The sequence below is a fragment of the Puma concolor genome, chromosome C1 (genome assembly GCF_028749965.1).
Source record: "Puma concolor isolate L17-30 chromosome C1, mPumCon1.1.hap2, whole genome shotgun sequence".
Classification (NCBI taxonomy): Eukaryota; Metazoa; Chordata; class Mammalia; order Carnivora; family Felidae; genus Puma; species Puma concolor.
In genome coordinates this window covers 192,619,014-192,636,449 of record NC_141674.1, presented here as the reverse complement: position 1 = coordinate 192,636,449, position 17,436 = coordinate 192,619,014, and the positions used below count along the sequence as shown (strand labels likewise).

Here is a 17,436-nt window from a genome sequence, read left to right as displayed (position 1 = left end):
AAAGAAATGACTTTCTGCAATACTGCGCAGTCAGTATCATGAGCTATAATCAGTGCTATCATTTCCATCTCTGCCTCACTTACACACGAGGAAACTAGAGTTTGGAGAACATTAAAGCAACATGCCAAAGGTTCATACCTTTGGCAAGGCCAACATCTGAACTCAGTCTCACCCCCAATGTCACCTCGTATGTTGACAGTGATCATTCTAGTTGCTGCTGCTCTATTTCCTAAACAAAGAACGGAGACATAAGACTTGAAATTCACATGAGCTTATGGTGGCAGTGGGATGGGGTATGTGAAATGATGACCATCTTCAGGCATTTTGCATGGGCTCACGGTCATCGCAATCTCACTGAATTCCAATTACCGGGCGATAGTTATTTCATATAGCTGGAGGCATTGATGGGTGCCTGTATGTTAACGTTTGGTACACCAAAAGTCATTTTTGGTAAAATACTGTTTTAGAAACAATAATAGTCTACATAACGTACAGTTTTTTTTTTCTTCCAATATTCATGCATGGTGTCCGTGTACTAATTTGGTTTACACAAGGCGAACTTCATCGGAGTTAGGACAATATCTGTTCTCTGAGCCGTTACATTCTCAAGGCCTGGCTTATCACCTTGTTCATTAATATTTACCAAGTCAATAAAGCAGAAGTGTCACACATCTACTCAGTGGCACTTAACAGAAAGAATCAGCTAACACAATGGCTAGCTATCTCTTTGAACGTGACCTGTTAAGCAGCACAACACAGATCCCCAAAATCTTTTAAAGGAAGTTTTACGACATCTGTCCTATGGTTAAGTCTTATTAAGACTGCCGTTCTCAAGCTCTTTTGTTTACATGGTTCTGAGTTTTCCCTTTCCCTTAAAAATAATTTTTAAAACTTACATCCTAACAATTTAGATTTAAACTTGGATCTGGTGTATAAATCAAAACCATTAGGAACCTTAATTATATAATTGTTTAGAGTGGGGGAAGATTCCTATAAGCTGAAAATAATAGTAGAGTAGAAGAACCTTACATGGTAGCATAGATTACTGGGTCCCCTGGGCATAGCTATTGTTGACCTGAATAGTGTCTTCAATGTGGAACCACCTACTGGAATTACAAAGTAACCAGACCCATGCCACTGTCAATGCTGAAAGCACACACCCAACAGCTTTAAATTTATATTAACCAAGTTATTTTGCAACGGACTATTGTATCGGCAGGCCGAGTTCAAGTTCTAGGAAGATGAGTGAAGACAAGAGGAGGAGAAAAAAAGAATTAAATGAATGACATTCTGAAAATTGATGTTCTTGTGTCAAAACTTGGTTTGAAAAACCAAAGCAACCCCCCACGCCCATTTAATGATTTTCTATTAACTAGCAGATAAAAGTTTCAGTAACCTGTAGCAACCTAACTTTCCAGTAACCTGTAGCAACATCATCCCTCCCTGGATGTTCAATGACTTGAGCCCCGTGGGTATTTTATGGATGCTGAACATACGCTTTTGGGCCTGTGCCCAAATGCTCACTCCTGGAAGTTTTGGTAACTCTTCCTGTGGTTAGGTCAGTGCCCTGCACATGTCAAGTGCTCAATAAATGCTTATTATGTGAATGCATAAAGCAAAGCAACAGATGTTGCTCTGAATGGTCGTATTTGCTGCTGCGAAGGGACAAGAAAAGGTGAAAGTAGGAGTGGATAAGAAAAACATTCTGTAGAAGGTGGTGAGAACATCAAAATGGCGGAAAACAGAGAAGAAGGGAGCCTTGAAAAAGGGGTGTAGAGAAAGAGAAATAAAAACCCTGAGAAACAGAGAAAGGTTGCACAAGAGAAAGGGAACTATGGAGTGAAAATAAGCTACGTTATTGCAATCGCTTCTAATTCACAGCATTCGGGTAATTCCTGTCCTAAGTATGTCTCCATTAATCACACTATTGGATCATTCAGAGCACTCCATTCCTTTCCAGGCTGGTGATACAACTTTGCTCCTCTGATTAGATGTATATATGTATATATATAGCATATTGCTTTCAAAGTCTTTAAAATATGATTTTTTTAAAGTCAACGTTGAGAGTTGGATTTGATATAATCGTTTAATTGGGCATCAATTCATCTACACAGCACTCATTACTGAATTCTTCAATTTCACCAACGACATTTACTTCCAAATTATCTTTTATCTAGAAGCTGGAAGTCCAAGTGCTGTGAAAACTTTGCCAAATAAAAAGCTTTTAGGTTTCTAATGCTGGCTGGACACAAACCCGTGGAAGAGTGCTGAAGAATAATGTGTGCTTGCCAACTGCCAAATATGATTGCTTTTCGCATAATTAATGTCATTCTTGCTGTTCGAGTACCATTCCCATCCTCTAATAATTTCCATTAATAGAGGAAGTTTCTGCAATAATTTTTGCATCCTGAACAACCACCGTGGCTTCTGTAGACCTTTTAATCAAAATAATGGCAATGAGTGAAAAGGGGATGGTTAGAGATATTACTATAACCCTGGGTTGCATTTGCTTCGTCATTGTTTTCAATCTCTAAAAACTGTCCAAATAGCTCATCGTGTTATTATGTCAATTAGACCTTGGGTGCTTGGATTTCAATAGCACTGAACTATATGAATTTATACCGTGAAGAGAAAAGTGTATAAAGTGAGTATATTGGGCAATCCATCTACCAAATAAAAAAAAAATGTTAAAAGAGAGTATTTTTTACAAAGCCACAACCAAAGATGAGCAGACGCAAATATCAGCTCGAGTCCTGTAAAATATGATAATTGTATAATACTTTTAGCTGAAGCTTCCAGTAGCGGAAGTGGTAGACCAGCTGCAAATCATACCCCTAAACCCGCCAATTCACACTGTTTTTTATTATGATGTTGCAAAATCAAGAACTCTGCTCAGGCTATAAAATGACGCAAATATAGGGGCACCTGGGTGGCTCAGTCGGTTAAGCATCCGACTTCGGCTCAGGTCATGATGTCGCAGTTCATGGGTTCGAGCCCCGCGTGGGGCTCTGTGTTGACAGCTCAAAGCCTGGAACCTGCTTCATATTCTGTGTCTCCCTCTCTTTGTCCCTCCTCTGCTCATGCTCTGTCGCGCACGCTCTCTCCCTCTCAAGAATAAACATTTAAAAAAATTAAAAAAAAATAAAATTACGCAAATATACAAAGAGCAACAACAACAATCAGCTCATTTCTTCTATGAGCCAAGAAAGGGGCGTGGCGAAACGGCACAGCGGCAGTCCCATTCCAGGGAGGGGCAGCGGGCAGTGGTTAGCTCAGCTTCTAAAAACCCTCTCCCGGAATTACCGTCTAAGCTGAATACTGGTATTTCAATGAGGAAAGTTTGGATACAAGGAGACCGGTGCCGAGAGTCTCCCCTCTGTTCATGAGCAGCTTTGCAAATAGGGAGTCTACATCAAAGCCTCCCTCTTCTCTGCCTGAGAAGCTTTGAAAACACTTCACCTGAGTCACATCTAACCTCCCTTCGGCCTTCTCTGTGAAGTCCACCCAGCGGAGATCTCATGACGCCACTTGAGCAGGAAGCACTTGCTCTGTGCAGTGGCCTGGGGGAGAGGGTGCGTTCATTTTTGGAGACCGTGTTCAGTGATCTCGATCAAAGCTTGCGAGCCGGGTACCTACGTTACTGAGGAGATAGTACAGAAACAGTGCTTGTGCACGGGTTTTAATAGCCGTTGTTAAAATCCCAAACAGCTGGTCATCAATTGTAACAGCTGTGCTTCCACTTGGTGAAAAATCTGGTGGGGACGTAGGGGAGGACAGGGACGGGAGCAAGGGCTGGCTTGGGGGCCTGGACGCATGGGCACGCATCCATGCGCCTGGCAGGGTGTGCACACGCTTACTCTAGAGGCTGACCCCTAAAGGGTCAATACCAATTTTCAGACTATCTGTCCTGTCTCTAAAAGGTGCTGTCTAGGGGCACCTGGGTGGCTCAGTCGGTTGAGCGTCCGACTTCGGCTCAGGTCATGATCTCGCACTTCGTGAGTTCCAGCCCCGCGTCGGGCTCTGTGCTGACAGCTCAGAGCCTGGAGCCTGCTTCGGACTCTGTGTCTCCCTCTCTCTCTGACCCTCCCCCATTCATGCTCTGTCTCTCTCTGTCTCAAAAAATAAATAAACGTTAAAAAAAAATCTTTAAAAAGAAAGGTGCTGTCTAGATCTTACATACACATAGGAGGAACTATATGTCATCACATACTATATTCATGAAGGATTTTGCAACGATCCAAGTCTGTTCTCATACATCTGACTCATCCGTGCCACTACCCTGACCAGGAAAAGGGCAGGTGTTGTACATTCCTTGTTAAGACAGCGCGCCGGGTCCCAGGTCCCTCTGGGTTCTAACTGGAAACTGACTTGTGGGAGGAGTTTCTAGTTGGACACTGAGAGGCGTGGTCTCCGGCCAGCGCACAGGGCGAGCACCTACTCCAAACCAGACTGGCTGTGCTTGAATCTCATCACCTACCCACAGCGTAACCTTGCGCCACCTCATTAGCCTCATTTATCAAGACTGATGTGGTTAATAATAGTACCTACTAATGGTTGTTGTGAGGATTAAATGGCACGATGCATGCAAATTACCCAGTAGGTATCATACATACACAGTGTCCTTATATGTTCAATAAATCTTAGTTGTTGCTAATGTTGCTGGAGTTACATATGAATCAGATCTTTCTTTTGGTAAGGAAAACACCTGGAGAGAATTTTTTCCCTGACCTTTAGCTTTTATTTCTATGAACCTCTGACCAGCCCTGGCTAAGCCCATGGAAGCTTCTTCAGTGATACTATTCCAAAAACAGTCCTGGGAGAGAGAGTGAAGAAAGAAAAAAAGAAGGGGGTTGGGGAGGGAGAGAGACGAAGAGAGAGAGAGAGAAGAGAGAAAAAGAGAGGGAGAGAGAAAGAGAATTCTTACTTTCTCTCATAAGACTCTATTTTCTGAGCTTTTTATACACAGGATGAGTGGATGGAATGATGTGACATATTTATCAGATGATAGATATATGCATATGTCTCTGTGTGTATGTATGCATATATATGTGTGATGTATGTATATAAATATGGATTTATGCAGACACATACACATACGTACACAGTCTTCTTAATGCTGTTCATAGAAACTACTCAATGACTAGAATAAAGTTTAAATTACCAAACATGTCATCCAAATCCACAGTTTACTGTCGTCATCATCATTGTCATTCTTCTTCTCCTCATCTTTGCAGCCCCATTTTCTTTCACCCTGCGTGCCCTGTAGGCACCTTCCCAACCACTGGTCCTTCCCTGACCCCCATGCACTTGCACACTTTCTTATCCTGGCTCAGCCCTTCCTTTGCCCTTCCCATCACCACCCTGGGAAACTCTCCAGAACTCTCACTTCCTATTTTCTGAGAGCCTAAAGTATAGCCTTCAAATAATTAGAGTGTTATCTTATAATGATCTTGTATAATAATATGTATTAACACTTGCTGTCCAGCACATATCTCATGCTCAATAAATGCTGAATGATTAAAAGAGCGAATCATTTAAATGAAAAAAAATCATCTTGAAGGTGAGATGGAACATAGTCGAGCAGAGAGACACATAATCCTGAAGTACCCAAAGAAAACAAACTTGAATTAACCTAGCTGGCCTACCTCAAGAGGCTATTCACAACTCAATATAGCGCTCCGATTCATGGAGAACATTAATTCTACAGCATGGAGGGCGGTCAAGACACAATCTTCATTGCGATTCAGCCATTCAACAGTACAGATGTGAAGTGTGCATTTTCTCACAGCATTAATAAACTGTTCGCGATCACACATAAATACCAGGGACCTCGTGTGTGACTCTGATTGACTGAGTAGGGAGAGAATAACAGCTGGGTCCCCTCCCAGGGCAGAAGGGGCTCTGTGCACAGGTAGGAAGTGAGTCTGCTTTCACCTGCTGACCTCAGCCACTCTGTGAGAAGTCCTACCACAGTCTTTTGATGACTTTTCCTAAATGAGTGCAATCCCAGATTTAGAGCCACGCTGTGGTGGGAGACCCCAGATGCATTTCTTCCGGAGAAGCAAAGATTCAGAGTCTGAAGGGAAGCATCATGTAGCAGGAGGTCAGCAGACAGGAGAAAGAAAAAGAAACAAAACAGAAACCAACACCCAATGTGATTCTTTCTAGGCAAAGAAACAAAGTCCCAACTTTGGCAGCTAAGCAATGGAAATGCTAGTTGAGTGCCATTTAGGTGACCTCCCATATTTAAAAAGAAAAATATCTACTTATTTGAGGGAGTATTCATTGTGCCCCACTACAGTATGAATGTTGAGCAGAAATCAGCACCTATTTATTATCGATGACTGCTTTTTACCATTTCCATGGGCTCATTTGGGGAGCTGTGAGGTGATTTATAAACTTTAGTCTAATTCTTCTAACATCCTCAGATGTAGACAAAGTATAAACAGGGATCTCTGCTTATCAATGTAATGAAATTAAGAAAGTGAAAATTTAGGATGAATTTTACAAGGAACTTACTACGGTGTAATCCATTAGGATGATGGATAATTTCCCAAGGGGGTGGGGTTGATCTGTACATTAGAAAATGTATAACGCCCATTCATAATGTGTTTGTGACAGACATAATGCCATGTCCATCTATAAATCAGATTTGCCTTCTGTGCTAAGCCCCAGAGTCCTTCCTACTGAAGGCTATCCTCAGGGGCACTGACCTGAGAGGATTTAAAATCCAAAGGGCCCAATTACTAAAAATCCTCCATCATATAATTGGACTTTGGTATGGAAAATAACACCAGTACTAATCCAAGTCACTTGGAAGGAAGTAGAGTTTCATCTCCTGATTCCGTCAACTGGTCCAACATAGTCTAGGGACTGGGTCTCTTTGAGCATCTTCCCCAAGGGCTATAAGAAACTCACTTTTACTTTGCAGACAGCAAAACTAAATAAATTATGCTAGCAATCCACAAATGAGTTACTGAATGTATGAGGAACACTGAATTTAAACTTGGGGAGTTCACAGGGGAAACATCATTTTCAATTTGAGGGTCATCCACTGGGAGCAACTCATCCAAACAAAGAATGAGTAAACTCACCTGCCCTTAGGAACAGAGACCAGACACCATAACTCAAAGAGCAGCAAAATGTAAATGGGAGCATGAGAACTCAATGCTTTGGAAAGAATAGACATGGAACACTTTTCACGCCATTCCTGGAAACATGGGAGCATGTGGTTTGAAAGTTAACCAAGTCATTTTTTTTAAAAATTAAAATTCAGTTCAGCATGCAACATTTTCAATGGCGCAGAACTCAGTTAACAGGCGCCACACTTGTTCTACCTTGCCATTCTCACTCAATGAGAATTCAGTACCTGTCCGTAGTAAATACCTCTAAAAGTCCCCAATTGCCCAGATAGTCATGAAAATCAAACTGCAAGAAACTACAAGAAAGAGAACAATCCTATTAAAGTTTTTTAGGTCCACTCCAATTTTCGTTAGGCTTGCAGCCAGGTTTTTATTAGACTCACCTGATCGCTTCTCAACCTACCCTTGTGGTTGAACACAATATAGTGTCATCGGGCATGTTTACAATGGCAAAGGCTCCAGGGAAAAATGACCCAACACTGTAATGTGTTTCTAATGGCTGATTTCTATGAGTCATGGAAATCAGGGATCCTTAAAACATGGGAGCTTGACTGTTGCTTGAGGAGTTACAGCAGAGCAGCAGTGTGGGCAGAACTACCTTGTACAAAAGAGGAAATTAGAGGGATGGTGGAGTGAACTCACCTATCTCTAGGGGTGGGAAACCTTTCACTGGATACTGTCTTCAATCTCTTTTTCTTTTAAACAGCCATGAATTAAAGAGGCCCATTAAATCAGGTCCTATATCAGTATTTTCAGAGACTTCTAAAGCAAATGTATTTCTCTTTATGCTACACATATCCCAGTGGAAGTATTATTGTATGACCAGAATGCTAGTATTCAGTTTGAACAGAATACTCACAAGTTACAATGAACCACACTGGCCATCCTTTGTGTATCCAATAACCGAGTTGCAAACTACTGTTAGTGCATATCTCAAAGGATCTTTTTTTTAAAAAATATAATTTATTGTCAAGTTGGCTAACACACAGTGTATACAGTGTGCTCTTGGTTTTGGGGGTAGATCCCTGTGATTCATCGCTTACATACAACACCCAGTGCTCATCCCAACAAGTGTGCTCCTCAATGCCCATCACCCATTTTCCCCTCTCCACCCCCTCCCCCACAAACCCTCAGTTTGGTCTCTGTATTTAAGTGTCTCTTATGATTCGCCTCCCTCCCTCTCTGTTTGAACTATTTTTTTCCCCTTCCCTTCCCCCATGGTCTTCTGTTAAGTTTCTCAAGTTTCACATATGAGTGAAAACATATATCTTTCTCTGTCTGACTTCGTTCACTCAGCATAATACCCTCCAGGTCCATGCATGTTGCTGCAAATGGCATGATTTCATGCTTTCTCATTGCCAAGTAGTATTCCATTGTATATATAAACCACATCTTCTTTATCCATCCATCAGCTGATGGACATTTAGGCTCTTTCCATAATTTGGCTATTGTTGAAAGTGCTGCTATAAACTTTGGGGTACATGTGCCCTTATGAATCAGTACTCCTATATCCTTTGGATAAATTCCTAGTAGTGCTATTGCTGGGTTGTAGGATAGTTCTATTTTTAATTTTTGGAGGAACCTCCACACTGTTTTCCAGAGCAGCTACACCAGTTTGCTTTCCCACCAACAGTGCAAGAGGGTTCCCGTTTCTCCACAGCCTCGCCAGCATCTGTTGTTTCCCTAGTTGTTACTTTTAGCCACTCTGACCTGTGTGAGGTGGTATTTCACTGTGGTTCAAAGGATAGGTTAGTTTCGAATTTTCCCATAACATCTGTAGGCAGTAAGACTTCCCAGTTACGAGTCTCAGGACCATGACTCTGCTCCTCTCTCTACCTGTGGATAGGGAACCGCTCTGCAGGACAGTTACACAAGGATGGAGCACGTGTTAAGGAAAAGGCAGGGATTAGATACCCGTGATGTACATGCTCAGTGGCTGTGACTATTTCCTTTTTCCATCACCTGCAGAATTTGGAGGTGGCTGCAGTCATCGGTAGCGCCTGTGGTAACCTCAGAAGGAAGCACAGCACATTTGATTGTGGGGGTGATGTGTCTGCATATTGGGCCCGGAGACAGGAAATACACATGGCAGAGCTCCATTCTCACCGGCACACACCCTCCACGGAGTGGCAAACCCATGTGTCATAATTAGGAACCAATTTGTCTGTAGAATGGCCTCTGGCATAGATAGTCTGGAATGAAATCATAGGTCATCTCTCCTGAAAATCGTTTGCCTCAGTCGGGCCTTAAAAAGAACAAAGCAAACTATACCCATTGCCAACCCTTTCTACTCTTTCCTAAGCAAGAGTATTATGCATTGTATATACGTCTTAGAAAATTAGAAATAACAACCATCGGGGAGGATGGTTAAGTAGTGGACTTAACAAGTTTGCTCCAAACGATGTATACAGTTTTGAACTAGTCACCTCTCTGGTTTGTTCCCTCCTGGTCTGACTTACTCTTATTGCTTTAGCCACACTCCTTCCTCACTGCCCCTCTAACTTGCCCAGCACGCTGCTCACGGCCTTCCTACTCACACTTCCCTGGAACATGCTCCCAATATCCACATGCTTTCGTTCCTCACTACGTTTGTGTCTCTGCTTAAATGACTCCTCTGCAGAGAAGCTCTCCCCAACCACCATATATAACACAGCACATTTGGCCCAGCGACACGTTCTAGCCCCTTAGCACAGCTTTATATTTCTTCGAGGAAATGATCATGGCCTGATATTTACTCTTCACTTATTTATTGTCTGTCTCTCCCCAAAAACGTAAGTTTCATGAGCACAGGAATTTTTTTACTCTCCTCATCGCCTACACCAGTGCTTGGAAGACATTCAATAAATCAACATTTGCTTAAGTGAAATAGTTAAAAATCGCATTTCTAAACATTCATTTCTTCTTTTGTTACTTTCCTTTTTTACCCATTTTTTCTTTCTGTCTTCTCTTTCCAGAGACAAGTAATAAATGCACAGAGTGGCCCAATGTAATAAGTCTTCTTAAATGCCTTTTATTTTATTTTTTTTATGCTTACCGCAGCATTGTCAACAATAGCCAAATTATGGAAAGAGTCCAAATGTCCATCAATGGTTGAATGAATAAAGAAGATGTGATACACACACACACACACACACACACACACACACACACACACGCACACACACACACACACATGCACACACACAATGGAATATTACTCAGCCATAGAAAGAATGAAATCTTGCCATTTGCAACAATGTGGATGGAACTAGAGTATACTATGCTAAGTGAAATAAGTCAGTCAGAGAAAGACAAATGCCATATGACTTCACTTATATGTGAAATTTAAGAAACAAAACAGATGAACATAGGGAGAAAAAAAAAGAGGAAAACCAGAAAACAGACTCTTAACTACAGGGAACAGCCTGAAGGTTGCTGGAAGGGAGGTAGGTAGGGGTGATGGGCATTAAGGAGGGCACTTGATGTGGTGAGCACTGGGTGTTACAGGTAAGTGATGAATCACTAAATTCTACACCTGAAACTAATATTGCACTATGTTAAGAAACTAGAATTTAAATAAAAACTAGAAAAAAAATTAAATGCCTTTTAAATGTCTGTTAGAAGTGGCTGGTTGTCCAGTGCTTCCTTTTTTTCATCTCTTAGAACATTCTTCATTGAAATCTTTGTCTTCTTGTAATTTTAGTATTTATTTTCTTAAATTCGAGAATGATTCTAGTCACGTGGGAGTGATTTAGTTAACTGTTACATTTTGGTATTGACTTTTAAATTAGGTGATGAATGATTTTTTTAAAATGTTTATTTAAAAAATTTTTTTTTCAACGTTTATTTATTTTTGGGACAGAGAGAGACAGAGCATGAACAGGGGAGGGGCAGAGAGAGAGGGAGACACAGAATCGGAAACAGGCTCCAGGCTCCGGGCCATCAGCCCAGAGCCTGACGCGGGGCTCGAACTCCCGGACCACGAGATCGTGACCTGGCTGAAGTCGGACGCTTAACCGACTGCGCCACCCAGGCGCCCCTAAAATGTTTATTTTAAAATTAACCTGAAAAAAGAAGTCTCTCGGCCATAAGCTTAATTCTTACATGTGATAAAAGGTGACAGGGGTAAAGCAGTGAGAGAAGGAAGGAAGGTGATGAAAATGGGTGTTTATTTCCAACATTTATTACTTCGAATTAACCTACGAAAAATTTCACGCACAAGGATCTCGTGACCAGGAGAATAAAATAAGCCACTTAAAGCTCTGTTTAGAGTATGCCTTCATTTATTTGTCTTCTGTCATCAAAGAATAAAACAGTATATCCAGGCACTGGCGTGTTCCTCACACTTCAGTCTCACTGCCGAATTGTTTTATTTATGATTGTTACTTTCCCTCCGCCTTCCTTTGGGAGAAGAGAATACAAAAATTAAAATGTATAAATTCAAAATATCCACATCTTAAAGAGAATATGTCTAATATTTTCCTTGCATGAAAAAAGAGGGATGGACATATTTTGCTTTCCTTTCTTTGCAGTGAAAGTTGAAACAGTGATTTTGTGTTATTATAACACTCATCGTTTCTCCCTCTAATTTGGATGGTTTTTAATAAAGCTCCATTGATTCCACTGAAAGGAATTCCTCCTGGCAAAAGCAGAACACACACACTGATTGCTAAATATGCAGCAATTATCATATTCAGCAGCACACTTTAATATCTTATTTATAGACATATCTATCTGTAATTTGCTTTAATTAAGTTGCATTGATTTTAATGACAGGAGCGATCCTCAGACAAGGGGCTGGTGTCATATGCTCCTATGAGTCCTGGTCTATCAATCACTCTTTAAGACGTGGTCCTGCGGCTTTGTGACCTTCTTTGGGCTCCAGGCAAGCCCATTCCAAGTCAGTGAAATTTCAGAGAAATTCTCAAAGTGTTGACACGCCAGGATTTATCTTACTGATCAGGGGATGCTAAGAATTGAAAGGCTGCTTGGTCGAGTGAAAGTGGCAACCATATTTTAAAATGGCCTCCCTCGTGCAAAGTGTCCTCACCGGCCCCAAGTCACTTTATTTCCACAGCTCCTCTCCCAGGTGTGGCGAGTAACGCAGCCTTTCCCCACCCCCCTGCATTTCCAACAGCACCAGACAGCTCTCAGAAGGATGTTGGGACCTGAGGTATTTTTGAATTCTTGATTATTTTTCACACCCCCTCCTGGGGAAAGTTCTGGGAAAACCGGAAGCAAGAACTTACAACAGCTTCGCCTCTCATAACACCCATGCTCCAAAGTGAAGGCTGGCTGAACACAACACAAAGAAACATGAAGATCGCGAGTATATTTTTAAAGGCTCTAAAATATTATTCATCATGACCAGAAACGATTTCTCTTTCTTTTTTAATGGATGAAGAAGTAAGCACTGCTTCTATAAATCTTTGCACCTCAGAAGGTGCCAACATTAATTTTGTATAAATTATCCATGTTCGAATGCCAAGGCATGATCACAAAGGAAAACTCAGAAGACAGTTATGTCAGTGCATTCACAGATTCTGGTCACCATTTTTCACTCACTGATTATTGCTACAAGTGTTGATTAATAGTGGTGCTCACGCTGCTAGAATGCATTTCCCTGGAGGTGAAGAAAACATTCAAGAAAAAAAAAAAAAAACAGAAAGAAGGAAAGATAATAATCAACCCATCCTTCCGCTTCTCCGTAATAACCCCGTGGAGGGTGTGCAAATCATGGCTCCTGATGATCTCTGTTAGCAGCTTCTGAGCCATTTCACTAAAAAGATCATCCATATGCATCAGATCACCGATTTGTCAATCAGTTTATAAGGCAATTAAATGCTCCCTGATCTCCTCCTTCCCCCTTTGGGAAAGCATAAAGTGATATAAACAGCAGGGCTCCAAGAGTGGTGTTAGGACATCTCACACCCGGCTGGTCCCTCTCTGTGTCTTTGTACCCTGTTTGAATTCTGGGAGAAAGCTTCTATGATAATATTGTGTAAGACTGGAATTTACCAAGGCTGATTAGCTTAGGACTTATTTTTCTCTCATCAGTAATGCCATACCTCTTATCCATGGAGGGAAACTAATGAATTGGATTTAGAGAGCGAGAACATTTCTTAATAAATGCAATATGACAGGAGATATGAAAAACGCAGATGAGGATACCGCAGGGGAGGTTGGCATGGCCAGGCGGTGTTACTTCAGACCCTGTTCAGACCTCAGTTGGACAAGGGATGGATCTTGAAGGCTATCAGTTTCTCTTTGTCTGGTTCAATAAGATCATTTCCTGCTTCACGTTTCTCTCTCTGGGTGGCTTTTCTTATCTTTTCTATGACGTGTTTTTGTTCTAATTCCTAATTGTCTCTAATGAGGAGCAGACAAGGGACGGCTACATTTGCAGTTCCCCTTTTGATTTAAGTGGAAAGACTAATTAGTATAAATTATGGCAAAAGAACTCAAGTCCCATAAGTTGGAAAAAGAAAAGCAAGGGAATTTAGAATGTCGTATCTTCTTGCACTGAATTTGCAATTTATGCAATCTTACACATGGAATCAGGTTGAAGTTCATTTTGGCTTTCCCATAAATTCTTTTATGCAGGTCATAGTCAATATCAATACTGAAATCTCACCTTTGGGTCATAACCTTCTACTTCGACATCTCATCCCTCACCCACCTCCCTCCTGGCACTTCGTTCAGGATCCTGTGCAATATAATTACTTTACAACAGTTCTTCTCCAGGTGACTCGTGCCTCTGAATTACAGCCTTTTTTTCTTCCCCACTTCATCCAGCATGGATCTCTGTGTGGCCAACTGGGAAGATATTTTTCTTTGCTTTGTCTCTCAGTGGAACTATGTGAGACATTCTGTTGGTGATTATGCAAAAAAGGAAGTCATCTTAGCTTCCAGCCCTGTAGCCACCTACAGGGCAGGGAGTTCTTGTCCACCATGAATGTTTACCATGACTCTAGCTCTCATTCTTTGGGAAACTGCAATAATGCTTGAGCAGTTAAATGTTTCCCTTTGTGAGAAGGAAAGAGAAGTTCAGAGATGAAAACAGAAACATACATACAGACAAAAAAAAAAAAAAAAACCATTACCTAAATCTGGTGGAAGACTTTCCAAGGGGGGGTGTCACATGATCTGGGCTCAAAGCTAATGATGTGATTGTCAGCAATCATGCACGTTTTCTGAGCCTCAGTTTTCTCTTCTGTAAAAATGGGTTCCTGTCTTCATTGAACTGCTTAGATGTAATGAATGCGATGAGGATAATGTCTTTCAAAATGCATGGCAGTATATAAAGTACCGTATGTACATCAACGAGACGTTACTATGAGGACAGCTCATTTAATGCATGGAAAAGACCCCGTGAGAGCGTATTGTTGTTTAGGTGATCACAATGCTGCTAAATTCTCACTCTAATATCTCACTTTATTTGGTCGTTTCCAGCATTCATGAATGCAGAGACAGGCCAGGGACCAGACTGCTGAGCAAGAGGAGGAAATAAATGGAAAAGGCTCCCACAGATGGGCAGCCTCATAAGCAAGCATGCCCTTGCCAGTTTGAACCGGTGCTTGCATTTGGAGCTCCTCAGAGGAGAGGGATGCTGTATGAAGATGGCAAATCCCCAGCGGATATATTAACAGAGTCTCAGTCTTAGCCATTGCACTAACCAGAGCACTCTGCATTCTGCAAGGAAGCAGACAAAACAGAAAGGGGGGAAGTAAAAAAAAAAGGAGGAAGTAATAAGCTGATACAACCTCTCAACTACAGCAACCACGAAATCCTTATTTTACTACAACTGAACAACCTACTACAGAGCGGCATTACATGTAAAGTAAATCGATGCCCTTATGATGCTGGTAGCTACTCCCCAGCCAAAAGTCCTCAAATCCCGTTAACCCTGTTGTGGGTGGGTGTGAGTAGCAAGACGCAAGTCTCGAACGTATTAGGATAATATCTTTTCTCCCAAACTCCACTAGCAACTTCGGTGCGGCAGAGAACTGGGTTTAATATTTAACAAGTTGCAGCTGTAAGGCTAGATGTGTGCAGCAATTTCTTCCCATATGTTCTTGCATGCCATTCTTTTGCATCTCGCGCTGGAAACGTGCATACCCTACGGACAGCGTTTCTTATTCTTCACAGCGCTGTTGGGTGGCACCTTCTTTGCCTGCTGATACCAAGTTGGCAGTTGGTGTAGCCTCTCCGTGATCTGGTATTATCTTTCATTCGTGCTACCAGATGGATACCAGATGGGTAATTGGAGCCAGCGCCCCTGCCCTGAGTCCACACCAGAGCCCATGGGCACAGACCTGTCAGTGGGCTGAGCCTCAAATGGTGCTTCAAAGAAATACTCCTTAAAACTGTATGCATCTGTTCCCTACGCTAATGACCCTAAAGAAAAAAATAATAATAAAAAGGAAAGAAAAAAAAAAAACTCCCGTAGACAAGCTTTTCTTTTACTAGATGCTACATCTGTAAGAAGAGGGGGAAAGTAACCATATAGGGCTTGTGGATGTCAAACTCATTTCTCGCTAATGGTACCTCTAAAAAGCCACCAACTCAAATAGCCACATCAGTAGAGAAAGTGCAGGCTAATCAATCTATTCCTTTTTTGGTGATATCCGTACAGTATAGACTCTCAATTCCAGAAGGGCAACTTCTACATGACATGTTCTGAGTTAAAAAAAAAAAAGGAGAAAAAGAAAAAAAAAAAAAAGAAATCTAAGAGCTTTGAAAGACCTCGGTGATTCCTTGAGAAGAACACAGAGTAGAGATAAAAAGAAATGCACAAAATGGGAAAGACCTATAGGAAGAACTCATCCCTAATCTATTTCTTTTAAACTGATGCCTCGGTTGTCACTTGTGACAAATTACATTTAAAAAAAATATCCTGATGGATCATCTGGTTGTTTCAAGTGTGTATTTCAGCAGTTCATTATGAAAGTTTATTTTCTAAATTAACTACAAATAAAGTGAAATCTTCCAACCATTCACTCACACAATGCTGTCAGCGATTTTTTTTTTTCCTAGCAGACATCAAAGCATATCCCCGATCCATGCCTGGCTCTCTTCATGCAGAAGTTATCACAAACAGGTTATGTGTTCCCTTAGGTTACTATGGAAACACTTTCTTTTCAGGTCATCCACTTACAAAGGTAACATTTGCATTAAAATATGTTAGAAGTTAATTTTTTTTTAACACTCAAGTGGGGTCATGCCACCATATCCAGATCTATTATTTCAAAATCCATGAACATACATTGATTTAATCTATAAAAAGACTTGAATGAGGTGCTCACCCTATAGGTGTAATTGCCTGCACGTCAGGTAGGTACTTGGAGCATTGTAAAAGACACTAACCAAATTAACTTTTATCGCAAAGGAAAACGTGGCAGTGACCCACTAGCTGGCATTCCTCATTATGTTAATTTGTTGAATATTTACGTTTGTGTCATCTCTGACACAGAGAGAAGACACTGGAGATGAGAACACAGCGATGAAAAGGTTTGACAGCTTTAGAGATTATGAGACTACTCTGCCTCATTTTACCCATTTGAGCCATCAAGAATTCAATTTGGCAAGCATTTGTCTCAGGGCAGCAAAGCCCTCAGGATGGGTACAATGTAGGGCTAACACATGCACAAGCTCTCAACTAATTTGTGTGATCCTACACCAGGTAGGATGTGATTAAGTTTTACTTCCTGGTAGAAACAAGAGGTAGTAGAGAAGCACTGACAGAAGAAGGGTGATGTGGCTGGAGCAGCTGGGGAAGACTTTGCAAAGGAGATTATTGTGGCAGTGTAGACATACAAAATGTGGGCATATACTTCTAACATATGGCATCATCCTGCAGGCTAATGGGACTACTTATGTAAGCCATCTTCTAGCTCACTCGTGTAGACCACTCGTTGGTGATTATAGCTGGCTGTTAATGAGGGACTCTGACCAAGTAAGAATCTCTGTGTCCTGTGGACCATGAGGAATTCCTCTTCAAAAGCAAACAACCCAGCTCTGACTGCATCATGCAGTCAATGGCTACTTGCAAAAGGCAGTGAGATGAAGCCCATGCTTTACAGTGAAGGGAACTAGACTGCATATCCATGGAAACTTCTTTGTTATTCTAAGATGCTTGCGGAGGAAGTATCTCCATCCTCCTCCTTCTCCTGAGAGAGACCTGGAGAAAATGGCGCAGAATTCAACAAGCCTTTATCAGGTATACCCCCTCTACAGGAACAGCATTATGGGATGCTAGAAGAAGGAGGTAAAAGTGGACGCTGAAATAGACTGTGAAAAGGGTATGTCTTTCATG

The 17,436-nt window shown here is 41.5% G+C and overlaps 1 protein-coding gene across 4 annotated transcripts in view; it reads right to left on the bottom strand.

The window, feature by feature from the left end:
- The window catches only part of PARD3B (par-3 family cell polarity regulator beta), a 1,009,985-nt gene that overhangs the window by 65,393 nt on the left and 927,156 nt on the right, over positions 1-17,436 (bottom strand). Inside the window, exon 22 of one of the 4 annotated variants that reach the window (XM_086719410.1) lies at positions 11,383-11,522. The exons of the other annotated variants lie outside the window; for them this stretch is intronic. Within the exon in view, the coding sequence (XP_086575536.1) occupies positions 11,475-11,522 (48 nt within the window). The 3' untranslated portion in view covers positions 11,383-11,474. Of the gene's footprint in view, positions 1-11,382; positions 11,523-17,436 lie in introns of those variants that run through there. 4 annotated transcript variants of the gene reach the window in all.